Consider the following 27,048-nt stretch of genomic DNA (forward strand, 5'->3'; position numbering starts at 1 on the left):
ATGTTCTGGGCAAAAAAATCAGAGTCTGACTTTCCTATCCTGAAACACTGAGATCTTCTACAGGACCGATGGGGAGTTAACAAAAAGAACTGAGAGAACGGAGCAGCACTGACCCTCATTTCTGGCCATGTCTCCATGCTCCTGGCCAGGCTGGGACCTCTGCAAAGGTCTCAGTGCGGCTCATGGTAGAGCTCATTCAACCCCTGTGAGGAACATGCCTCAGCATCTCACACAAGGAAACACTATGGCAGGGAAGGAGGGAAGCAGGCTGTGAGTGTCCTAGGCTGAGGGCCGAGAGGGATTTACAGGCAGCATTAAATTCGTTTGAGAGTGTGGCTGGGCAGAGAGGAGGGAACACAAGGCAAAGAACTTCAGCGGCCTCATCAGAAGATGGTAGCACCAGGTATCTGCGTCAGGGGACAAAGGGCCAGATGTGTGCCACACTGTCTTTTTCTCAGAGCCTGCTTATGATAGCTGTCATCTGCACCTGGTTTCAGCATGGCGTGGTATGCATGCATGTGTTAACAGCCAGCTGACACAAATGGACAGGTACAGAACACCTTTCAGGGTAACAACACCGACAGCAAAGACCCTGAATTGCTAAATGGGACCTTGCAGGCAAAGAGGTGGCTCAGCCACCCAAGCCTACGGATGAATCAATACTGGGAACAAAGGATGCTGGTCTAGAAAAGAGAAGGTAGGCACGCTTTCACCACCATGATTCAACTAAGCGTGTCTTACAGGATTCCCACACCTCTCCCTATCAGAGACTTTTCTAAAGATGGGTGCCTCACACACTGAAGTGCACACAGCAGGCATTTCATAATATTTTTTGAATGAATGAATGAATGAATGAATGGAGGGAGGAATGTGTATAAGACAAGCTCAGTTGTGCCAAAAGGAGTTTCCAGGCAGGGCATGAGGCTGCGGCCCTGAGGCTGACCTTTAGAGCAGAGCTGAGAAGGCGGGCATGGTATCTGGCACATGGTGTGGCAACCCCTGCCCTACAGTAGCCTGGGGCAAGGGGGAGGGAGCAGGCAGCATTGCGGGCGATGTTCAGGAGGGGTCAGCGTGGCCCCTCCTGAGGGGCAAAGCTGCAAGCAGTGACAGCAGGGCCTTGGCGTTAAACCCTCTTCTCTTCAGGGCAGACATTTAACCCAACAGTGAAGCGTGGCAAGGCCAAGGGTCTAACGAGAGCGAGCCGGGTGACACTGTGTACATTATCCTCCTGTCAGCTGAGAGCTGTGCAGCCGAGACAGGCAACAGGCCAGAGCTAAGCTGCACGAGGCCTGCCTCTACCCGATGGTCATCGGCAAGCGAGGCTGGCAGACATGAGGGGCAACGCAGAGGAGCGCTCTTCTCTTCGTCCCCGCCCCCCCCCCCCCGCCCCCTCACTTTCTACCTTCTGAGGAGAAAGCACGCATTCCAATGCTTCAGCACTGAGCTCTCTCAAAGCACAGAACTCTGCGTGGACTCCAGATGAGCCAGATGGGCTTCTGGCTTCCTGTTCCTGGAAGGGCAGAGTGCTGGCCTCCCCAGCTCTCGGCTGCTGATGACAAGGGCAGCTCTTCATGGAGACCAAGGAGATGTGTGCAGAGACAACATTCAAAGCAGAAGGCAGATCATGACAAGAGACACAGATGGGCTGGATTCGCACCTCCAGCCAGCAGGGTCTGGTACAGAGGCGGCTCAGACCCTGCTCCTCAGGGTCTCCTTTCTGGCTCCTTGGTCACCTTCCTTGGAGCACCTCAGGAGGACTCTTCCAGGGCATTGACAACTTGCTCAAGGATGTCAGGGCAGTGATCAGCTATCTGCTGAAGAATGGTGTTGGCGAACTCCTGCAGCTCTGCATTGTCCCCTTCGACTTTCTCCAGCTCACTCTGAAGCTGAAAGGAAAAGGAGAGGCAGCGCTCAGGCGGAGTGTACTCACTTGTGTTGAGTGGGGATTCATCAGGAAACAAATGACAAACAGGGCTGACCTCCCTGCATTAAAATGAACTATCAAAACACACCAGTTTCAAGCCAGGCAGTGGTGGCACATGCCTTTGACCCCAGAACTTGGGAGGCAGAGGCAGGCAGATCTCAGTGAGTTCAAAGCCAGCCTGGTCTACAAAGAGAATTCCAGGACAGCCAAGACTGTTACACAGAGAAACCCTGTCTTGAAAAACCCAAACCAAACCAAACCAAACCAAACCAAACCAAACCAAACCAACCAACCAACAAACAAACAAACAACAACAACAACAACAAAAAAAAAAACCACACAAGTTCCTAGACTTTCACCATGAATATAAGACCCATCGCTAAGTTCAAGGCCAACCACTATAACTTATAGTGCTGACTTCATGGGGACAGCTGTGTCGTCCACTATTCTGATCTCACAGCACAAATGGGTTGAGGACCTCCAGTCCATGTGCTGCTCCTGCCCAAGCGAGATTTCCCTTTGCTACACATGGTTGTGTTTCAGCAGGGCCCTTAGACTGCTTAGTTATTTGACAGGTATCATAGCTCACTGCTCAGAAGAGACACATCATTCCCAATGCTCTGCTGTTTTCAGAATCCACTGGACAGTTCCCTAAACCTCTAACAGTTACTGAGTGTCTACAGTACGAGAGGTGTTTAAAGACAACAGGATCGGGCCCTTGTCCTGGAACTCGCTGTAGGTGGATGGCAGAGCAAACATGTCAATAACTACCACAGAGGCACGAGGACATGCTGTGAGAGAAAACACACAATTGATTCATTCTGGGGAGTCTGAGGAGGAGTCATTAAAGGTGGCTAGGATCTGGGTCTCAAGAGCCACAGTGGGATTATCTGGGAGATCAGAGGCAGATCAAAACTCCATTCAGTATGCTGGACCCTACAGCGGGCTGCGGGTAGAGGAGGATGGAGTTGAAGAGACTGTGTGTGAAGCTACAGTTCAACCCAATCTCGTGCAAACTACAAGGAAATTCTCCAGTTTGAAACGGCACGGTGATAAGACTGCCTTCAACTTCTGAGAAGGTTACTCGGAATGTTAACTTAACAGGGCTAAGAGAGAGGGAGGACCCAGGGGTAGGGGAGGCAAACACACATCTCAGCCTTGTCTGAGTAGGGTTCTGTGAGGAAAAGAGAAACCACTGTGACAGTGCCAGCCCAGGAATGAGACAGAAAATGGGTGTTTTTAAATGCCAGGTAGCGCTCCAGGAAAGGAAGGTAGGAACGCGAGACGTGTCAGTACAGTTTAGAACACAGTTAGGACGCCTGGGTCTCAGGGGCAGTGCCCTTTACTGGCTGACATCCCTTCTGCCAGTCTTCTCTTCCATAAGATGCAGCAGTAACATTTTCAGACTTGCTTTACAGGACTTAATGACAATCACAGCTGAAGGACAGGATAATGCCAAATGCACCAAAAATGCCTGAAAAAGGTTAACTATTATATTACTGTCATAAACTGGATAAATCACCCAGAAAAAGCAGATTAAAGGGCAGTGTAGCATTCTCAGGGTCTCACTGTGCATTAGACTCTAGATGTTCTAAGCCAAGAATGAGCTAGAATGATGTGCTTCTCAAGTGTGGCAGTCAGGGAGAGACTAACAGCCCTCCCTCTGCTGACTACTGACCATGACCTGGAAACCCAGGGCCACTTAGACCATGCTAAATCTAAGTGTACCTTTAAAAGGTTTAAGACAGGAGCCTAACTGTTTTAACTGTTAGTTGGAAACAGTGCACTATGTTTCCAAGTCAAATCCCAAATTTATTCTGATGTGTAAACATAAGAGCTAAGAAAAAAAAAAATTCTATCTTGTGTTTGGGGGTTCTGGGGACAGAATCCAGGTCCTGGTGCATGCTGGACTACCACCAGGTTCCACCCCCAGCACCACGGGGATATTTTTAAGACAGTAAGCAACTGTAAAAACACACTAACATGCTACATTAATAACATGGTGTCCACTGGACTTTGAATTAGAGTTTTCTTATTGCTGGGACAAAATACCTGATGCATGAACAACTTAAAGGAGGAATTATTTATTTTAGTTCCTGGTTTTAGAGCAGCAGTTCTCAACCCGGGGGTTGACAAACCTCTAGCTCCAAAAATATTTACATTACAATTCATAACGGTAGCAGAGTTACACTATGAAGTAGCAACAGAAATAGTTTTATGGTTGGGAGTCACCACAGCATGAGGAACCCGTATGAAAGGACCGCAGCATCAGGAGAGTTGAGAACCACCGTGTTAGGCGGTTTAACCCATAGTCAGGTGGGAGCACTACTTCGGAGATGGCTGAACCTTTAAGAGGTTGAAGGTCACAGGTCACTGGGAGGAGGTGTGCCTTTGTAGGGGACTGTAGGACTTTGGGCTGATCTTTCTCTTTCTGTGTGCTCCAGCACAAAGAGAGTAGAATTGCCTTGCTACAGATCATGAGCGCAACTCCTGAAGCTGAACCCAGCACACCTCCTCCCTCTGTAAGGTGACAGGTTCACACAGCCATTATAGTGAGGGAAGCTGAGAGACACTCTGTTTTACAGGATGTCAGACTGACCCTTATTGCAAGTACTATAGTGAAAGGTACTAAGCTTTTTTGGTTGTTGTTGGTTGGTTTCTGTAGGTAGCGTGCTCCCATGGCTTTCTCTCTAGACTTAATTTTCTTTGTGCATGTTGAAATCTTTGCATGTACACAACACCAGAAACACTCCTGGAACAGGACAGTTTTTGCTAACCTACAAAAGTAGGTTTGTTCCTATGAGCCAGCCAGATCCTTCTGTAACCTGAAGCTCCATATCACAGCACCGTACTTCCTTTATATGTAAATATCCATTCAAAAATTGCTCTTCCAGATTTTATGGCAGAACTGGTGTGGTGGGGCATGCCTGCGTTCTAGCTACTCAGGCTGTCACTCAGACACTGGGAGAGGGACAACTGGAAAATGACTACAGAGGCATTACCTCCAGAAGAGAAAACAGAAAGTGTATACTCTGCTAAAACAAACCAACATTTCCAAATGCAGATTGGATTGCATGAAAGCGGCAAGTCTAACTGCTTTAAGTCTTCTGCATGTGCGATCTGGTGCCTAGGGATAAGCACACGGTGCCCACGACAACGACAGTGTGGTCCTGTTTACCAGTCTTGGAAGCTGTCACTGGTTACTAAGCAGAAACCAGAGGCCTCAAACCAGACTAATGACTCTGCAGTGAATACTTGCAAGTAAAGATACATGGACTAAAGGGTTTACTGTGAGAATTACTGTGTCTCACTACAGATTCCATGATGGGGGGCGGGGAGGAAGATTGTAAGGGCAGAGGGTGGATATGAAGGGAAAGGGAGATGAATGGGATCAAGATGCATGGTGTGAAAGCCGCAAAAAAAATATGTTAAAAAAAAAAAGTGGGAATAGCAGAAACTCAACAGGGCATTCATTCACATTGCTTTGATTACACTGAGTTTGAAGGGCCAAGAGAATGGAAATCACTTCCTATGGAGAAACATCCTCAGAAGCTGTGGCATACTGTCCCCTTCAAACTCTGGTGGCTTACTGAACAGAAGCACAGTCCTGAGGCTGGGGGTAGGTGGTCACAAGGACAGGTTACCAAACTGGGGACGTGGTGTATGTGGGCTTGCAGTAGCATGTTCTAACAAACATTTCCAACTACCAAGAACTCTGAGTCTCGTTTCTCAGTTGATGTGGCAGCACCTCGCTTTATCTTTCACTGTCTGCTAACTGAGATGAAATGAGACTTGCCCACCATTATCAAAATGAAAGAAAGCCTCCCTCCTGCTGAAGGGATCTATCACAACAACAGCACTCTGGGAAGCACAGACCCGGGCAGGGTGGCGGCCAGGCCCATGCGTTTGGTTTGGCTCTCAGAAATGAAGAGTGTCAAAAGGGAAAGGGTGAAAAAAGACACCGAGCCCCCCCCCCAACCCAAACAATGGGTTAGGAAATCTAATGCTGAAGCTGTCGGGGTGGCAAGAATAGGCCTTCTTGCAGCTGAGATTTAAATATAAAAGCAGCATGAGGCCCGCTTCACTCTCTGGCCAAGTGGTAAGAGAAAAGAGCCTTGCAGCCACTGTGGCATGTGTACAACATGCCTACTCCCAGGACTGTTCTTTCCAGCATGTGGAATCCCACGTTATTGTCAGTGATAGGCAAAGCCTGAAAAGGCTCCGGGGCTCACCTTGCTGCGTTTTCTAATTTTAATGCAAACCTGATATATTATCTGAGTGGTCACTCCTGGAGGAAGTGGCAGGATGACCCTTTTAGAGGCAAGCACTCCTGGCTCAGGAACACAGAACCAAGGAAGGGGTCTATTAATGACCAGACTCTGGGGTCAGCTGGGCTCATCCAAGCGGTCCCTGGGCAAACATGGTAAACACTTCACAGATGACCATGTACAGTGTTGAGACTCAAGTATCACATGGTGTGATATGGAATGCTGTGTCTCATTTGGCTGGCATGGAGGTGGACAGGGGCAGGGTTGCATGTTACTAATTTTAGCATGCCGAAGGGAAGAAAGTATGGGATATGATTTGAAAGCTCCTTAAGGAAGGTTAGGGTTAAAAGAAAAATATTCCCACAACCTCTGACATCTTAGACATTTGCAGTCAGTAATTACACAGATCAAGAAGGGTAGGACAGAGACTCTTGGGATATTTCCAGTCTAATCTGGCTCAAAGAATATTTAAGGCTCTCCATGCTAGGAGCACAGCTCCTCAAGAAGTATGGCAAAGTGATGGCATTCAGACCTGCAACCCTCACACAGCTTTGGCCTAAATGGAAAATGTGGGCTCAGCCTTCAAGAGAAGTGGCCTTGTGCTATTATCCCCAGTGTCGGTGGGCCACTTCTGATGGCTGCATGACATTAAATAGGGTACACTAAGAGTTCTACAATCCTACAGGGAACGAATGAAGTGTTGGCCCTACAAGGCATTAAATAAATACGCCTTAGCATTCACTATCCCCCTTTCTGCAGAAAGACCCACAGGCTCGGGAGGCGCACGGAACTGTGCTACCCTGAGACACACTCAGCCCACGCTGGCACGGAGTACTCTGGCAGCAGCCTGACAAGATGTCCTACATTTCAGTATCAGTTCCTGCTGGGGTTGACACACTGGGAATTTACTCAGGCTGGAGGAAGCAGCAGTGGGCCAGTACCTGAAACAGAAGCCTCACATGCCAGCTGGCTTCCCCATCTCGGACGAGGCATTTCACCTGTTTGGTTTCAGCTGTCTTGAGATATGCGCTCTTCAAATTCTTTCCAGACTTCATGCTGTCTGACTAAGCAGAGTCCATCCTGGTTTGCCTTATCATATAAGAGTGGAACAACCACACCCAATGGGAAGCCACACGCTATTTCTAGCCTCAAGTTTCAGCTCCTGAGAGCTCCACTGCACCTGCTCTGGGTCTCAGCAGGGCCCAGGGACTCTGTACCTTATCTCCCCAAGAGCCCTTCCTTCTGCTTGCTGCATTCCGAGCTTCATTTGTGGAACACTTTCCTTTGGGAGTGAATGCTGATCAGATTTGGTTTTGCTTCAGCCTTGAAACGTAAGTCATTTCCCACAGACTCTAGATGTATCGCACAGCACGAAGTCAGAGAGTCTGGAGAATGATGACACGCTAATATCACCTGTGGCCTGCCATGACAAGACTGACCTGGTTATGCTAGGATCACTGGAGTGGGCACCATGCCCAGTTCATCACACTAGCTTAAAGCCACCATCATGTCACATGTTTTTTTTTTTTTTTTTTTTGCCAAGGTAGAAATAAGACTAGCCTGCTATCTGACTCACAGTTTGACTAAAAGAAAAAAAAAAAAAGGACTCAGACTGATAACATTAAAACCATTATCTCTCACTAAGAAGGATCTCATGAAAAATTTTATTCACCAAAGCCTGAGCTTTAGGGCTGAACTTAAAGGCTCCCCTCTAGTCAGCGAGTATATGCCAGGTTCAGCATTTCCTTTTGTGCTTAGCATCCTTTTGTGTCAAAGGGAGGGCAGGGCGGCAGGGCAGTTTCTGTGCTGTACAGAAGAGTACCATCACTGAATCCCCCAATGTTCCTGACTTCATTCATTAGTGATGTTGTTGTAGCTTTGTGGCTTACAACAGCTCTTCCAGAAAGGCCCTGCCATAGAGTGCTCCTCGTATGGGTCCCTGAGGAAGTCCTGTGTAACTCATGGGTGTAAGTTCTGTAGTATCTCTTACTTTTGGGAAGGCAAAACCTCAAGGCTTATCTGGAATGCATTTTCTTTAGCCGGTATGGAAATCAGCTAAATCAAAACCCTGAAACAGTGGCCCAATAGCAATTAGCTCTGAAGTAGTTCCTCATGATGCTTTTATGAACTGAGCTGGGTCCAGCCACAGGCTGAAGCCTAGGGGTATGGCAGTATTTGGAGATGGGACCTTTAAAGGGTGATTACACTAAAATAAGGCCTTTAGTGTAGGCCCTAACCGCTATGTCTGGTGCTGTAAGTAGTAGTAGTTTGGATACACGCAGGCCTCAGGGATATGCATGCACAGAGCCTAGATCACATGAACACAGAGCGAGAAGTCTGCTGCCAGAGCAAAGGATCCCAGAACCAACACCCTGATCTTAGATTTCCAGCCTTCAGATTAAGGAGATTAATTCCTATGTGAGCCCCTGTCTTAAGGTTTCTATTGCTATGAAGAGACATCATGACCACAGCAACTTTTGTAAGTAAAACATCTAATTTGGGAGGCTCCCTTACAGTTTCAGTGATTCAGTCCATTGTCATCATGGAGGGGGTGTGGTGGCATGCAGGCAGACATTGTTCTGGCTATATCTTGATTAGAAGGCAACAGGAAGTAGACCGAGGCACAGGGCATGGCTTAGACTATATGACATCTCAAAGGCCACCCCTGCAGTGACATACTTCCTTCAACAAGGCCATACCATCTCTAACAAAGCCATACCTTCTCTAACAAAGTGCCACTCCCTATGAGCTTATGGGGGCCAAATTACATGCAAACTACCACAGCCCCCATATGGTGTTGTTTAGCTGGAGGAAGCTAAAAGATTGCTGTTGGTATACAATGCTGTGGAACCCACTGACCATTTATAGCCCGTTCTAACTCTCCATATTGGGACTATGGCAGTGAGCAAGGCCCATCTTTTGACTCAGAATCAGAAGGCTCTCACCACTTCTATGGCAGTAGGCCCAACAATAGCTAGAATGCCTGGCCCCAACAACAATAGCTAGAATGCCTGGTAAGTGGCTAGAGTGGAGAGCTGGGCAATTAAAAATAGCCATGACTTTTTGGATCAGGCAGGGAGGCTGTGTCAGTATTTTTCCTGGTCTGGGATGGGGAGGCTTTGAGCTAGGGGCGGTAGTGGTGCGTGTAGTGGGAGGTGGCAGCAATGTCTGCATGAATATTGAAAACTGCTTATCTATTAGGGTCCCCTTTTGATTTTATTCTGGGAAGCCACTCATATTTCTATTTGAAACTGTACACCTGTTTCCCCTTGAGAATTGCTAGAACACACAGCCACTGTTACCTGCATGTGTTCAGGCATACATCACAGGAGACACTGTCTTGAAGAACTTTAAGGGACTTCTATTTCTAGATAGTGCCAGTTAGGTCAGTACCATCAGAACTTTAGTTAAAAATAACATCTAAAACTCTGAAAGAGAACTAATGGTAACTTATTTCAAATACCATAACTGAACTGGAAACTCTCATTTCCAAAGGTTCGAAGGCACTGGGAGCACAGTGTCAGAAAGGGCTTGTTGGTATGGATTCCACAGCTTCAGCTGTGTACATTTCCTTCCTTCCCTAGTTGAGATAGCCTTATCTGTGGGAAGTGACGTTGGAGATGACAGACTTTGTTTATCATGCTCAATCTAAAAATTAACTGGTACTCTGACATGGTAAATAAATACCTCGAGCGCTCATTGGGCTCCTTTCAATGCAAAGGAAAATACAGCAATTGGGAACTAAAAGGCATTGTTATCGCTACAACTGCAGAGTTTTGCCAGTTACAAAATACTATGTATTCATATTTTAGAACTCAAGCCCAGTGCGAATCACGGTAATAGAAACTACATTAGGTAAGGCCCTAGTGACCAGTAAGGAAGAAGGGATTTGGGTGAGAAGAGGGAGGGGATAAGAGGCTAGTGGCATGGGGTGGTGGGATACAATCATGACTAAAGTATAACACACACACACACACACACACACACACACACACACATACACACACACAGCACTGATGAATTTGTGGGAGAAAAAAAAAAGACCCAGTGTTTTTGTTTTTCTGCAAGGCTGAAATGCAGGAAGCCTGTATTTGGAATATGTTCTTTATGCCATTTTTATAGTCCCAGTGAGCTTGGGACAGTATGATGAATAAGGGGAACCAAGAACATCCTAGTCAGGAGTGTCAGTGAGGGACAGATAAGACAATGACAGAATTCTCTTCCATAGAACAAATTCAAGGGCTGTCTGTTTAACAGTTCAGATTTCTCTATGTTGCTCAGGATGGACCCAATGACTAGGCTCAGGCCACCCTCTCAAATAGCTGGGCTCATACTGCCTGTCTAGAGTAGAAGGATATATATATTTCTAACTCAATATGCCTCCTTAATTGCAATTCCTCCCCCATGACACAAATAACGATATTCTATATTTAGCATGAGCTTATAGTTTTGTACATTTGTATATTCTTCCATGTATGCACCAAACACCACACACTATTCTTATACTGGGAATGAATGGAAAATAACATTTAATGTTTGTGTAATTTCAAGAATGCAAAGTGCTATTTTTGACTATAATTCTCTATGGTCAAATCCCCATTTCCTTTTTGTCTTCTCAACTCAGTGCCAGGGGCTATCATCAGAAATGAGGCAGGAGATTTGGGTCGTAGTGTCCGAAGCCAGTGCTCTGTCAGCTGAGTCCCTCCTGTGCTGTGTACTCAGCTCTATGCCATAATCCTCCTCCTCTCTACGGCAAGACCCAGGCAGCCTCCTCTCTGCCTCCCTGCACTGGGATACAGGTGCAGGACACTTGGCCCGACTGTATGATGTGGGTTCTGGTGTGTGTGGGTCAAACACAGATCCTTATGTGTATGCAACAAGCACTTTTATTAACTGAGCCATCTCTCTAGTCCCAGTTTCTAGTTTTATTATTTTTTTTTTTAAATAAGCTTTCATTGCCAGATATTTCAGCATCCAACTAGCAAGATACTCTGGAAGAAGCAAATGCCAGACTGTGTGAGAGCATAGCTGAGAAGAAAAGTGAGTCTACTATACTGTGTATTTTTCATAAATGTGTCAGGACACACACAGCACGCACACATTCCTGTGCTCAGTTCTGAGGCAAAGGCACATTTATCTTCAGGGCTCTGCTATTCTCTGCGAGATTGCTAGTCTCGCCCATCGCAGCCTCGCATGAGCTGCTGCTCTTAGTGCTTTGGACAAGAGTTCAGCATTCGAGCTGAGAAAACAAGTTCAGACATCACAAAAAGAAGAAAAGCAGATCACAAACACTGAGGCTGGGAACCAGAACAAAGTCTGTCACCCACCAAGAACCATTCTTCTTTCTCTTGTTTGTCCCTGCTGTTTCTCAGGCTCTGCCCCAGCAGCTCCCATGTTGGTTTCCCTCACGTGGGTGGCACAGCAACCAAGGCAAAGCCATCCAACAGGGAAGAATGGAATGCTGTGTCTGTGGCCAATGACTGACGAGTGGTGGAAACGACTTCCAGTTCCGTGCTGAGGACAACTCCAGCACGGTCACTCCTGAGTCCACGTCTTTCAAAAGAGGGGTGGATGCAAGTTACCCAGCAATTGGAGACAACAAATGGAAAAAGAATCCAAGAAGACAAGGCCCGAGCCAAGTTTTGGAACAATATTTCCTGAAAAATAAAAATGGGACCAAGTGCTAGGAACAGGGATTAGAATCCAAGTTCAGTGACCCACAGAGCAGCTGGTTGATACAAATTCATTCCAGTGTGGTTCTACCCCTGATGGGAAGCTAGCATTTATGGTAGAAAAATAAAAAAAGAACTCATTAAAAAAAAAAAAAAAAAAGAATTTGTACTCTAGGAGAAAAATCCACTTTCAGAGTTTCAGCAGAATCTACCAATTTGAACTGCTTTAACACTTCAGAGGTTTAAACAACAAAACATTGACATACAAGTAAAAGCAAAGATATTTAACTATGTGCACGTACATGTGTTGGTGTGAACATATGTATACATGAATGCAGGTGCTAATGGAGGCTACAAGGTGTCAGACTCCCAGATTAGGGGTTACAGGTGGTTGTGAGCTGCCTAACGTAAGAGCAGTGTGACTGTGCTCAAAGCACAGATCATAAGTTTTTAATTGTGTGTGTGCATATGCGTATGTACATGACTGCACACGTGGAGCACACATGCAAGTGTGTATGGAGGCTAGAAGCCAATCTTAGGTGTCATCCCTCAGGAGCTCACCCTTTTGGCAGTCCTGGGACTGAACCTAGGGCCTCACAGATGCTAGGCAAGTATCCTTACCACTGAGTTACAGCCCTGGTCTACCTTGTTTTTTGAGAAAGAGTTTCTCATTGGCCTGAGGCTTGCTGGTTAGGATAGGCTAGCTTCCCAGCAGGCCCTGAGTTCTGCTTGCCCCCGCCTCCCCACAGCTGGGAATACAAACATGTGCTACAGCACTTTTCAAAATTTTAAATTTATTTTCTATTTTAGTATTTCTTGTGTGTATGTATGTATCTATAGTATGTATGTTTGTGTGTCAATATGGGAATGTCAAAGTCAAAGAACAATCGTGTTCACCACTCCTTATACTGGGCTTCTGGGTTGTTTCATGCCCCTGCCTCCTATCTCCCCTAGGCATGGGGATGTGCTCTAGCATCTAGCTTTATGTGGGCTCTAGGGATGCAAACCCTGGTCCTCACACTTGTGTGTCAAGTATTTCATCCTCTGCCCCATCTCCTCGGCCTCACGCTTGGTTTTTTCTTTTTTTACAGGGCTATGGGGATCAAATAAAGATCCTCAGTACTTTAGCAATGAAACATCTCCCTGGCCCTTGTCTTGTATTTTTGAGATAGGATCTTGTATTAGCTTTTCTCTTGCTGTGATGACCAAAAGCAACTTATGGGAGAAAGAACAAGAAGCTGAGAGCTCATATCTCCACCATAAGCATGAAGCAGGAAGGGCAGACTGATGTAGGTGAGGCTGAATTTAAATTCTCAAGCCTATCCCTAGTGCACACTTCCTCCAGCAAAGCTATACTTTCTAAACCAGTGGTTTCCAACCTGTGGGTTATCACCCTGGGTATGAACCACCCTTTCACAGGGGTCACATATAAGATATCCTGCAAATCAACTATTATGATTCATAACAGTACCAAAATTACAGTTATGAAGTAGAAATGAAAATGATGTTATGGCTGGGTGTCATCATAACATGAGGAACTGTGTTAAAGGGTCACAGCATTAGGAAGGTTCAGAACCACTGCTCTAAACCTTCCCAAATAGCACCAAGAATGGGGACCAAGTATTCCATACTCTTTGGAATGCTTGGCATAGTTGATGAAAAGTATGTGCTGTGAGTTTGGGGAGATGGCTCAGCAGTTAACATGCTTGTCCCGAAAGCAAGAGGCCTAGGGTTTGGATTCTCAGAATCCACATGAATGCTGAGTGCCAACTCAACCCATTTGTACATCTATTCTGTGCGGAGGATCCCCTAAGCTAGCCAGAGAGAACTATACACATATACCCGAAAGAGGAAAAAACAAAACAAAAAAAAAAAAAAAAACAAAAAACAAAACAAAACAAAACAAAAAAAAAAAAAAAAAAAAAAAAAAAAAAAAACCAAAAATGTGATGCCTGGGTAAGGTGTTTTACACCTTAAATCTTAGCAGTTGGAGGGAGGAAAGAGGACCTTGAGTTCAAGGCCATCCTTGTGTACACACTGAGATCAAGGACTGCCTAGACAAAGTTCAAGCAAAACAGTGATGCAATCATATACAAATAGGAAAGATCTGGGGGAAAAAACTGGAAATAGAAAATAAACAGAATATGATGGGAGATGTCATTCTGTATATGTTTCTCATACTGGTTAATAATAAAGCACTGTTGGCCAATAGGAAAGGAAGATAGGAGGGACTAGGAGACAAGGAGGAAATAGGAAGTAGTAAGGAAGTAGTAAGGAGGAGTCAAGATGGAGAGTCTGAAGAAAGCAGTATGTCGCTTGCTCCCCGGTAAGAGAAATACATAGATCAGCAGAAATGGGTTAATAATTAAGGCAGAGCTAGCCGATAAGAAACAAGTAACAGGGCCAACAGCATTGTATCAAATACAGAGTCTCTGTGTGTTATTTGGGGCTGGCTTGGTGGCGGAACAAGAGCAGGTGGCGGGCAGAAAAACCGTACTTGTTACAAATGGCGCCCAACGTGGCTAGTAAGAACTTACTTACACTTAAAATTTAATAGAAGCTTAAAAAAAGGGTTTTAGAAACAAAAGAACAGAGACAAGCAAATATTCGCGTGGCTCCTTTAAGGGAAGATTCCTTACTTTGAATAAGCGGGGAAAAAAACGCACAGCTTTTAAATAACTCTGCTAACAATTTATTGGTGTGTATGAGAGATGGCAATGGCAGTGACCACATCTCCAAGGCGGCAGCATGCAGATCAAGGCAGTGAGCGCAGCTTTCAGTGCTGGCGGTAAAAGTACCCGCCACCATCTTTGGTAAACCGCGGCAGAAACAAAGACTTTCATTTTAGCAATGTTGTTGTTTACCAGATAAAAGACTCATGGCCAGACGAAGATAAAGATTTACAGTAAAGACAGATTCATATTAAGAAAAACCTCTAAAGGTTTACAGTGTGTTTTAAAATATACGTAGACATGAAAAAAAAAAAATGGTTTTAAAGAGACAAAGAGGAACTGGGTGTTGTAGCACACGCCTTTAATCCCAGCACTATGGAGACAGAGGCAAGCAAATCTCTGTGATTTGCAAAGTAAACCTGGTATGCAGAGTAAATTCCAGGACAGATAAGAGTTACAAGGAGAAACCCTGTCTCAAAAAATAGAAAAGAAACAGAATAATAAAAAGCCACAGATGGAGAAAATTTGTATACTGTATGGTATTATATTGTCTTTGTATTGTTTGACTGCTGAGGAAACAACAACTGTTAAAACAAATGCTGCTGAATTAATTCAATGTATGTATTTTGAAAATGCTTTGACTCCAAAATTTAAGTTCAAGGACAAGTTACTGGGGAAAAGGATTTCTATTTTTGTTTCCACAGAAAATAAAAAGCTATGGATTCCTTCCAGACTAATGTGGTTTGAGCAAGCCAGACCCCCTGAAACAGAGTCGCTGGTGATCCAACATTCAAAACAGCTTGGACAAGGCAGTCTTGCAGACTACAGCCAGGATTTCTACATCTTCTCAGGATCCCCCATGACAGCGCCCCCTGTCAGCAGGAAGTAGTTTGGAAAGAACGACGCCCAAATTCCCAAATATTGTTTATAAATGTTTGTTTTCATTTAAAAGGACTTGGTTATAAATGGTTAATGATCATAGCCAATTCTTTTTAAAGGTAAAAAGGGAATTATGGTATAGATATGAATACTTTGTTTTGGAATGGATTTTCATTTATTGATACAATTTAAGGTCAATGTTGTATATGTATATTTCTCTTCTTGTTTATGTATTGTGTTTATATAGCTCATTTAAAAATGTAATGTATAATTTAGTACAGATTTTAGATAGTTACCTATAATAGTCAAAACATAGCTAGGTGAGTTAGGTTTTCTAGATATGCAGATGTATTTGAGATAGATAGATATTCTTCAAATCTTTCAAAGACCTACAGAATATGGCATTTAAAATGGTTTAGGGTTTTTCTTGACAATGAGACATAATTGTTCCTGGCAACACCACCTGCGTCAGAAAGGAAGATGAAGATGGACATTGAAGAAACTCATTATGGAGTTTACTTCCAATATGGCAAGACTAGCCATTTGGACAAGATACTGCTCTTGTCTGGACTGTTTGACTTTATGCTGTATATACTGGACATGCAGGACCCACAGAAAAGTGACTGCTGATTCAAGATGGACATTGCTACAGAGATCCTGCTTCATGGAAGAGTCTTCGAGACAGTATGCAGGACACAGAGAAAAGTGACTGACAAACTGCCAATACAAGAAGACAGTTTAAAGTTTCCTTCTTTGCTGAAGAGTCTGCCAGACACAATGGCCTATGGGCTGAAGATGGAAGATTACAAAATAACTTCGGGTGACCAGGCAGTGAGTTGTCTCTGTCATTTCTAGAGTTTATATATTATCCTTCTGTGGTCTTTGAAGGAGTTGAAGACAGGTAGTTATGGTTATAGCTTTCATTAGTTAGGATTAAAGATTTGTTACTTAGACTTTAGACACACAAAGATAGAATAGAAGATGAAATATTTTCTTCAAATCTTGCTAAATGTTAATGGACTAAATATTGTTAACTGTGAGTCTTACTTGATAACTGTTGTATAATATATTTTGCTATGTTAAGGTTAAAACCCTTCTTTTTATTTAGACAGAAAAGAGGAGATGATGGGAGAGGTCATTCTGTATGTTTCTCATACTGGTTAATAATAAAGCACTGTTGGCCAATAGGAAAGGAAGATAGGAGGGACTAGGAGACAAGGAGGAAATAGGAAGTAGTAGGGAGGAGTCAAGATGGAGAGTCTGGAGAGAGCTGGACGCCAGCCGCCTCCCCGGTAAGAGAAGGCCATGTGAAGATACATAGAAATGGGTTAATAATTAAAGGCAGAGCTAGCCGATAAGTAACAAGTAACCGGGCCAACAGTATTGTATCAAATACAGAGTCTCTGTGTGTTATTTGGGGCTGGTGGCGTGGTAGCAGGACAAGACCGGGCAGCAGGCGGAAAAACCGTACTCGTTACAAGAATATAACAATGCTAAGTGAAAAATTTCATAGGGAAACCTAAAACTTGCTACAAATAATTTTTATGACTATTTTTATGCCCTTTGAGTGAAAGCACTGGCAGAGACTAACAGGAAGTTCAAAATAAAGAAAGTCTACATAGTACTAGAGATACAGGGTCAAAACTTCCCATGCTTAGAGAAACATTCCAGTTGGGAAAGTTCTTAGAAAAGTATCACCTGAAAATAGTGGTGAGGCCAACAGTGACAACTGACACCTAGCAACGTAAGTGCTACAGAATTAAACCCACTGCAAAGTGAAGGAACAGAGATGTTCAAACGAGGATCAAAGCTGGGTATGGAGACATACACCTTTATTTGTGAGGCAGATTTATGTGGACTTTCAAGGGTTTGAGGCTAGCCTGGGCTATATAGTAAGTTCCAGATCAGCCAGGGCTACATAGTGAGACCTTGTCTCAAAAACAGCAGCAGCAGCAACCACAACAACACCCAATACTCAAACAAACAAAAGAAAAAGGAAAGTAAGATCAAAGAGGCAAACTCAAAGCAGCTGACTTTGTTTTGTGTTTTAATTCTAAAGTATATCCTAGCTGCCACTGAGGGCATGCAGTGCTGAGGTGCTTATGCCTGATTCCTTCCGTGGACCGCTGTCCTGTTTTATTCAAGCTAATCTCTCAGACCAAAGTGAGTCAAGGTGTATCCCAGCACTTAGGAGGTGCTGGCAGGAAGATTAGAAGTTCAAGGCCAGCCTGGGCTGCACAAATCAAAAGTGGACGAATAACAAAAAACTCCCAAACAACAAAACAACACACATACACACACACCCCCTACCTATCTCTGCTATAAATCACATGACAAACACCCACTCCTCAAAATTCCCAGGAATATAAGACTTGGAGGCTGGTGTCAATCACTGTATTTCTAAATAGACTGTTACTGAATTTTGACACAGTGACAAAACTTTATTTCCTAACTTATTTCCAGGCTCTGCTTCAAATCTATTCAAGGCAGTGGCCTTTAATTTTCAGTGTGTCAACCTGGGTATGTATATTCTTATCTCTGGGTCATTTTTGAAAGAAAATATTTATTTACCTTTTCAATATACTAGAACTCTTCATTTTTATCCTTTATAAATTTATTTATTTCATTTTGTGTGCATTGTGTTTTGCCTGCATATATGCCTGTGCCACATGTGCATGCAATGCCCAGGGAGTCCAGGAGAGGGCATCAGATTCCCCTGGAACTGGTGTTACAGACAGTTGTTAGTGGCTATATGAGTGCAAGAAAGCAAACCCAGGTCCTCTGGAGGAGCAACCAGTGCCCTTAACCACTGAGCCATCTCTCCAGCCTCTGATTTTTATTATTTGTAACACTACAAGCTGTTTACAAACAAGTGCCAAATGTACAACTACCTGGTGAGAGGGCAAAATCTGGTGTCAAAGAGAAGATCTGGCCCTCACTTCCTATGTATCCACTTTCATCTCTTTTAACATGCTAATAAGTAATGTTATTTCATTAGATGTCAAGCAATCCTAAGAAGTAATATAATGTAGAGCTGAAATACTGGGGTTCACAAAGGTTAGGAATTATAGCTGGGCAGTGGTGGCCTTTAATCCTAGCATTTGGGAGGCAGAGGCAGGTGATCTCTTGAGTTCAAGGACGACCTGGGCTACAGGGCGAATTACAGGACAGCCAGGGCTACACAGAGAAAGCCTGTCTTGAAAAACCAAAAAGCAAAACAAACAAAAGAATTATTTGATGTCCCAAAGCTGGAGAGAGACGGAACCAGATTCTTTTTCCTGATCCATCTGATCCCACTGTTGTTACTTTTCCGGTATAGTGTGTTTTAAGATGGGGGAATCCATTACTTCAGATACACCCACTGTGTTTTGTTTCTATTTGGTCAAAACAGGGTAGCAGAAGGAGCATTACTACATACAGTGTGAGTATAGTTTGCTGCCTCTGAAGTTTAGGTTGAAATTTAATCCCTATTAGAGAAAAGGTGAAGCCAGGTGGGAATTTTCAGAGGTTGAGAGTGTCCCATGTGCCCGGATTCACTCACTTACACACTAATATATTAACAGATTAATGCATTATTTCCAGAATAGGTCTGGTGTCAAAGCCAGCTAGGGGAGGTCTCTTGCTGCACTGCCTGGGGATGCTGCCAGCAAGAAAGCCACCACTAGATGCAGGTCCTTACCTTGAACCAGAACTATGAACTCAAACTTTTCTTTATGATTTACCTAAGTAGTGATATTATGCTTCTAACAAGGGAAAAATGGATAAAGATAAACATCTTGTTTCTTTTCTGAATTTTTTTCTTTAAAGACAGAATCATTCTGTAACCTGGGCTGGCCTGGAACTAGGTAAGTAGTTCAGGATGGCCCTGAACTCACAGAGATCTGCCTGTCTTCCAAGTACTGGGATTGAAAGTGCACACCACCTGCCTGGCCCAGTTCTCCCCTTTTATTTAGGAAAGTACACAATTCCTTTACTTGTAAGCCTTCCCGGCCCCCGCCCCAAAGAAAACCTGAAGAAGTATGCACTGAATTGTTTTCCAAATCTGTCTTTTAATGCAGTCTGTACAGAAACGAATGATGAGCAGGGCTACAATTACCTAATCAAGCAGACTCTGAAGAAGGTCTTTGATAAAGAAAGCTTTGCACAACAGCCATAAATATGCTTTACCTTTGTATCAGCATAAGATGTTGGGAACCTTCAAATACTGTGTGCATTTTCTTCATTTATCTTGCAAACTGACAACAATCCTAGTGCCCAAGAAGCTAGTTATGTTTAGGATACAGAAAGTGGTAGTGAGGACCTCTACCCAAACAAGAGTTGGATTACCTAGGAAGTATCAATTGTGGATCCACGGAGAGAAGACGTAACTAAGTAAACTGAACTCAAGGTGGCAAACTTACTCGAGTAGTAATCACACAGGTTTGGCAAATTAGAGGGGAAAGGAAGGAATGGCAACCATGAAGGTGAGAAGGAAGGAAAACAATTATGATTTTAACAGGAACAAGACCATTTTTGTATTGTTTTGATTTCTTGAGACAAGGGTCTTATTATATAGCCCTGGCTAGCCTGGAACTTGTGGTAATTCTCCTGTCTCTGGCTCCTGAGTGTTGGGATTAATGATGTACACTACTGCACTTCCTTTAAATCCTAAAACTCAAAATACAGGTCAGTTTTACAGATTAGAATTCTTTGGTTCCCAGACATGAAGGAATCCCCAGTCATTGATTGATACAACGTTCTCACAGACATTCACTGAGTGTTAACTCAAGCTAATTCTACCCAATGATCTTTTTTTATGTTTTGTTTTGTCTTGTTTTGCCAAGAGACAAGAGTTTGAGTGACCTTGAACTTCTGATCCCTCTGTCTCCCCCACCCATCATGCTGGTTTTCTAATGGTCCTTTAGCTTAAAAAGTTACTTACCAGTATGTTGTAATATAGTCATAGCTCTCTAAAGATAGCTGAAGATTTATGACATCACCTTGCCCCAAACCCTTGACACCCTTTGTTAGTATTTAGGCATCTGTACTGGCCTGTCCTTGGGGTTCTGACAGGATATGGCCTCAGCTGTAGCCACTAAGAGCACCACCTGTACACATTCACTATGATCCTATTTTAAGGGCCCCTGCCCCCTTCCCATCCTCCTCTTTTTCCCTCTCTCTCCCTCTTTTTCTGCCCTGTCCATGGAGGGTCTCCCCACTCCCCTTCCTCCCTTTAAGATTCCTCCTCCAAAAAAAAAAAAAAAAAAAAAAAAAAAACCCAAACCGTGCTTGAACCCTGTTGCATGGCGTCTTTCTCAGGACGCTTTTCTTAAATTACAACACCCTTTCTTCAGTGGCTACCATTTCAACATGAAGTTCTATGGCAGGTTAACTTTCTGAGTTTGTCCTCTGTAATCAGAGCAAGTGACTCTGGATCAGGTAGCACTTCTTTAAGGCCTACAAATACCTGCTAGGACTGTTTGGTTAATAATCTTGAACCTAGGTAAAGAATGAAGGGATAGAGGAGATGGTGGAACAAGAATGCAACATTTCATCTAGTTCTGTCCTAGCAAGAATGAAGATACTCCTTTTTCTTCTTCTTTTTTTGTGTGTATGAGTGTGAACACATGGATATGCATGTGGAGGTCTGAGGTCAATATTGGGAGTCTTCCTCATTAGGTTTTTCCTTTATTCTTTGTGGCAGAGTCTCTTAATGAAATTAGAGCTTGCTAATACAACTAGTCTTGTTAGTTAGCTTTCTATGGGCTCTCTGAGGCTGGCATTAAGGGGGCTGCCACGCCCACCTAACATTTATATGGATTCTGGGGATCTAATCTCTAGGCCTCCTCTTGCTTGCTCAGCGAATACTGTACCACTAAGCCACATCCCCAGCTCAAGAATGAATATATGCTAAAGAGGCACCCATGCCTTTGCTTTGGTTATTGCACCATTGACACAATGGTCTATAAGGAATCGGAATTTCCCCAGACATTTCATGCCACAATAAAGAAAAGGGTGAAACTTGGTGCCAATCAGAGGAACTTGTCTCCTGAAAAAAGATTTCACATAGCTCTGACAGTGATACGAAGGCCCCATACTTGGCCTTGTATTTAAGCCTAAATCTCATGTAAGAACCCAGAAAATGGACTGAAGGAAGGGGGTGTCTTTGAAACTTTGTTCTTTTCCTCACTGTGGCCACATTGAATCAATCCGCTTTTCTGCTTTTCACTGTTACTTGTCTGTTTACTTGGTCCATTAGGATGAGTAGGCACTCCTGGTGCTTTAAGGCTTCCAGGGTTCAGGCTCTGACACTAACAATTCCGTAATATGACAATGCTAATTACTGTTATTAACAATAAAATACGGCCAGGAGAGGTATTTTATGTGTCCCTCATCCTTCCCTTTATAAAACCAAGGGGTGCCAGGAGAGGGTGGGGACCAATCTGGTTGAGGCCAAACCCCTGGGCCCTTTTCTCCCCATCATCTCCAGACCTTGTTTTACCAGGGCTTTGGCTGAAGGAAGGAGAATAGTGGAATAATTTAACATCTGCTTTAGTTTGGAGAAGGCAAACAAAAAAAGGGGTCCAAAGTGGAACTGAGGAAGATATGAAAGACCAATCTGAGGATGACTCCTCCTCCCCCCCACCCAGTTCTGTGAGAAGTGAGGTACCCGTTTTGATGGTTTCAACTACCACACATCTATTGCTCACCTGCTGGTAGCTGTTCTGGGGTCCAGAGACCCCCAACCTCCCCTTGCAGTGACCACTTCCAGTCCTAGCTTCAAGCTGCTGCTTTGATGGGGTTAGAAGGTTGGAATGCATCACAGATCCTGGGGTACAAGTTTATGCTAACCAGATCCCAACTCTCCCAAGAGTGACCCAGAAAATTAGGCTACAGGATGGCACTGCTTAGTCACACTTTGCAGGTGTTGAGATCCAGGATGTATTTACAATGACGACCTCCCCTCTGGTGGCCACACTGAGGAGCATGCAGAAGAGGACATTCCAGGGTACCACATTAACCTAAAATTCTAACCGGTGAAAATTTACCAAAAACATGTAAAAAGATGAGTAATACATGTTTAACTCAGCACATATTTAAAAGATAATGTGATGTGTGCTTTCTGTTAATTTGAAAACAAATTAAAAATTCTAAACCAATCAAAGATGATATTGGGGGACCTAAAGAGATGGCTCAGTACTGCTTTACAAATCTGAGGATCTGGTCCCCAGCCTCACATAAAAAGATGGGTGTGGTGGTGTGCCTGGGTAATCCCAGTCCTGCAAAGGAAGGGAGAGCCAGACTAGACAAAGGAGTGAGCTCATGCCTCTTGAGAAATGATAAGTGAGGGTGACCTCTGGCCTCCGTATGTGCAAATGCACACATACCTGGAACCATGTCCTGACCCCTAAACACTATCCATCCAGACTGGGATGTGTGTTTGGGTCACAGCTGAAGCAAGACTTACCTGCTCCTGGGTCATCTTCTGCAGCTCATTCTCCCAAGCTGCCTGGTCATCATCTGCATTATAAGAAGCTGGTGGAGTGAGTCCACGAAGGATTAAGGGGTCTCGGTCATGGCAGAGGGCTGTCAGGTGTCCAATATACAACTTTAACTTGCTTCTATTTTGGTCAAGTTCTAAGAGGGGCTGGATGATCTGAGGTGGGAAGAAAAAAAAAAAAAAAAAAAACCAAGAGGAAAGTCAAGGTTAATCCGAAATGAGAAGTTCAAATATTCTTTATGTTTCCCAAACCAAATCTAAAACTGTTCTCAACATGATTGCAATTTTCATAATTATAAAGAGAAGTACTTTCACAGTACTGTTTACTGGGAATTGGGGAGGGATTATGGCTGAACATATTGATATAAGATGGAGAGCTCTCTACTGAGGCAGGAGACTGACACATGACTAGCTTGTGGATTTTTTAAAAATTATATATTATATTTAGTTATTTTGCATATGGATGTACTTGTCATGGCATGTGTGGGGGACAAAGAACCACTTGTGGGAGCCCATTATTTCCTTCCATTACGTGGGTCCTGGGATTGAACTGTGGTCTTCAGGTTGGTGGTATCTTTATTGCCGAGTCATTTTGCCAGTCCAGACTAGCTTGTTTTTACAGAGATGTTGTTCCTGCTGCTGAAAGCCTCCAATGACCCCACTAGTGCTCTATGTACTTTGTTTTGAACAGATTTCAAAAGACTGCTAGTGAAAAATGCTCATCTGAAAGCCTGGGCAACATATTTCACATGGTCCTCTACCTCCCAGAATGGAAGAAAAATTCAGTCTCTGGAAAAGGTGCGTGTTGTTCTTGGCTGAGACCTATGATGAGATAACTCATTACTAAGTCTGTCTCATCCTGGCCAAGTTCCCTTCATTCATTTCTCAGAGGCTATCTGATATTCTTTCTCTGCAAACAGCAACTGGTAGGTCTCTACTTAACACCAAGTACCTGGCTTACAGCTCAGTTGGATTTTCTTTGGGAGTACATACACACACACACACACACACACACACACACACACACACACCCCACGCATGCACATATGCATGTATCCCTTGTTTAAAGGTAATAGCTGAGCATTAAAGAGCTATTGTGTAGGGCTCACAGGCTCTCCAAGAGACCCTGGTCAGGAGGCTCCTGGTGCCAGTTCTGCACCACCATTTCCTGTCTATGACAGGTAGATCAACACAGCCAGTCAGAGAAGAAGGGGTCCCAATCAAAGCAGAGGTTAGAAAGTGAAGGATTCAGGTAGTTCTTCACAAACAACACCAAATCTTCAAAAAGAACTGTATTTCATTTCCAACCCCTAATGCATACTCACTGTGGAAAGATTAAAGATTAAAAAAGGCTGGGTGGTCATGGTGGTGCATGCCTGTTAATACCAGCACTCAGGAGTCTGAGGGAGGAAGATTATGAGTGTGTTGGCTGCTCCTATGTCAACTTGACACAAGCTAGAGTTATCTGAAGGGAGGAAATCTCAACTGAGAAAATATCTCTATAAAATAAGGCTGTAGGGCATTTTCTTAATTAGTGACTGATGGAGGAGGGCCCAGCCCATTGTGATGGTTCCATTCCTGGGCTGGTGGTCTTGGGTTCTACAAGAAAGCTGGCTGAGCAAAGCCATGGGAGCAAGCCAGTAAGCAGTGTTCCCCATGGTTCTGCATCAGCATCCTACCTCCAGGATGCTGCTCCTGGAATCCTGTCCTGACTTCCTTCATTGGAGAATAGTAATGCTCAAGTGTGAGCCAATAAACCTTTTCTTCCCCAATCTGCTTTTGGTCATGGTGTTTTGTTGCAGCAATAGAGACCCCAACTAAGACAATGAATTTGCAACAGTGTGACCCTGTCTCAAAAATAAATGAGTATTTTTCTATCTGATTCATATTAAAGGTAGAATATCAGTCATACAAACTAATGGAGTTTCTTTGTGGTCTTTCCTCAGCCCCCTACCACAGTACTGAGAATCAAACCTAGGGCTCTGCACACATTAGCCAAGTGCCACTGAGCCATGTCCCCAGCTCTTGCTTTACTCTGTTTTGAGACAGTGTCTCATTAAGTTGCCCTTGATTGGCCTTGAACTTGCAACCATCCTCCTGTCTCAGCCCCCTTTGCTGCCAGGCCTGTGATATTTTCATACATATATTTAATAGGCGTTGATAATACTGATCTCCTTACCTTCCCCTCTTTCTGATGGTCTTCCCTTCTACTTTCACATCTTCCCCACTTCCCACACCTCTCCCACATCCAAGGAAATGTATGTATGTATACACATATATGTGTACATATGTGCATATTTGTACATATCTATTTACTTTAAACTGGGAAAAAGTTAAAAATGAACTTCTCAAGATACATTTGTTACCTCCAAGGGGTAACATCTAAATATGACCATTTTCACCATTCTATGCTTATCAAATTTTATAGAGTATGTCTATGTGTTGTGCTGGTAATTGAACCCAGGTAGTCATATGTATTAGGCAAGTGCCCTATCATCAAACTATGCCCTTCCTTTATTTTTAATATTCATTTTAAGAAATGGTCTTGCTACATTATCCAATGCTGGAGGGCCATGGGAGCATACAGCAGGTGACAACTAGTGTTCAACAGGCTAACTTTACCACCACATGAGGGACTCTGATGGGGAGCCCCACTTGGCAAAGCCATGGGGTCACTGGCCGTACATAATTGTCTCTGTCTGTAATTCTTCTCATGTGACACTAAAATCAGCTACGGGTATTATTCCCACTGCTTGTGTGTTTACTTCATGTATATATTTCATCTACTGGACACAATATAGCTGTGGATGGTCAGGAAGAATATTTCTGCTTAATCTGTATAATCTGATGAATGGAAATAATATGAGGATGTTTTTTATTACTCAGACTGACACAGGAAAGTAATAGTATTTTCAGTCACTATACAGCTAATTTTAGACTTCAAAACAAGTACAAAGCAAACTGGTTGCCCCTTCAGAGCATGAAGCAACTAAACTACATATAACTTTCTCAGCAATGGACTTTATGCACGCTCTCCCAATCTAAAGATTCAGTCAACTAACTATTTATTGTTTAAGTACTGAATTCCAATGTCACTTTCTGTCTGGGAACCCTGACCACTCAGAACTACTTGCTTACTTTATTCACTGCCCTAGCCTGAGAGAAACTGTATGATCAGTTTGGCTGTTTTTTATTATTTACTCAAGGAGTGCTGTGACCCCTAAAGTGTGATTCATATCTGTCCAGAGGCGTTTTCTATGAGAGGAGATGAGAGATGAAGAGAGAAGTGTTATGTGGCTGTATGTAAAGAGATGTAATTATAGTAGAGAGATTGTCAAGAAAGAGATTATTCAGCATGAAGTAAAAGAGAAGGTAACGATCAGGGAAGTGAGTGTTTGCTCTTTTGTTTTCTTAAGTTGCCACCAGAAAGTGTGTTTCCTTATTTACCCTCAGACAGAAAAGTCGAACCCAAAGAATAATGCTCTGAGAAGGCATTCTTTTTACTACCCTGGGTGCAGTCCTGGGAGCTTGCCTCTCAGGCTTTAACAATCCAAGATGGCCTTGAACTTGTGATCTTCCTGCTTCAGCTTTGGAAGTAGCTGTGATAATGTCAGTATAAAGAGATCCAGTTCTATAGTTATAAATGTTAAGTAAAATAAATTGTGAAAGGTGAGAAATTTTACTTTTCACCGAGTGATCCTCCTTGTTAATACTGTAGTTGATTAGATAGGTCAAGGATGGAGTATTAATTATTTTCAAAGTTGTGGAACTATATATTGCATTCTCACTTAAAGTAGTATATTTATAAAATAGTCCTTTAAAAATATAGAAAAACTCTACTTTGGAATAGTGTTTTTGTACACTGTGAAGATGTGTTGCTCTTATTGGTTTAAGAAAGAGCTAAATGGCCAATAGCTAGGCAGAAAAAGTTAGGCAGGACTTACAGACAGGGAGAGAATTCTGGGATGAAGAAGGGCAGAGTCTCCAGGAAATGTGGGGAAAAGGAAGATGAACACAGCGTGTGAAAGAATGGTATTGAGACTCATCGTAGATCATAGATAAAAACATGGGTTAATTTAAGTTGTAAAAGTAAGTTAGTAACAAACCTAAGCTACTGCCCAAGCATTTATAATTAATACGTCTCTGTGTGATT

At 43.5% G+C, this 27,048-nt stretch overlaps 1 protein-coding gene across 8 annotated transcripts in view; it reads right to left on the reverse strand.

The window, feature by feature from the left end:
- Window positions 1–1,661: 1,661 nt before the first annotated feature.
- Window positions 1,662–27,048, reverse strand: part of Erc1 (ELKS/RAB6-interacting/CAST family member 1) — a 273,287-nt gene continuing 247,900 nt past the window's right edge. For 4 of the 8 annotated variants that reach the window (XM_051203833.1, XM_051203832.1, XM_051203836.1 and 1 more), the window contains one exon: window positions 22,903–23,051. Coding sequence is in view for 4 of the 8 variants with exons in the window: in XM_051203830.1 (XP_051059787.1) it covers window positions 1,749–1,886; window positions 22,863–23,051 (327 nt within the window). In the remaining 4 variants the exon portion in view is untranslated. Of the gene's footprint in view, window positions 1,887–22,862; window positions 23,052–27,048 lie in introns of those variants that run through there. The other 4 variants (XM_051203828.1, XM_051203831.1, XM_051203829.1 and 1 more) reach the window with 2 other exon arrangements.

This window comes from Phodopus roborovskii, unplaced genomic scaffold (assembly GCF_943737965.1).
Source record: "Phodopus roborovskii unplaced genomic scaffold, PHOROB, whole genome shotgun sequence".
In the NCBI taxonomy this organism is placed as follows: Eukaryota; Metazoa; Chordata; class Mammalia; order Rodentia; family Cricetidae; genus Phodopus; species Phodopus roborovskii.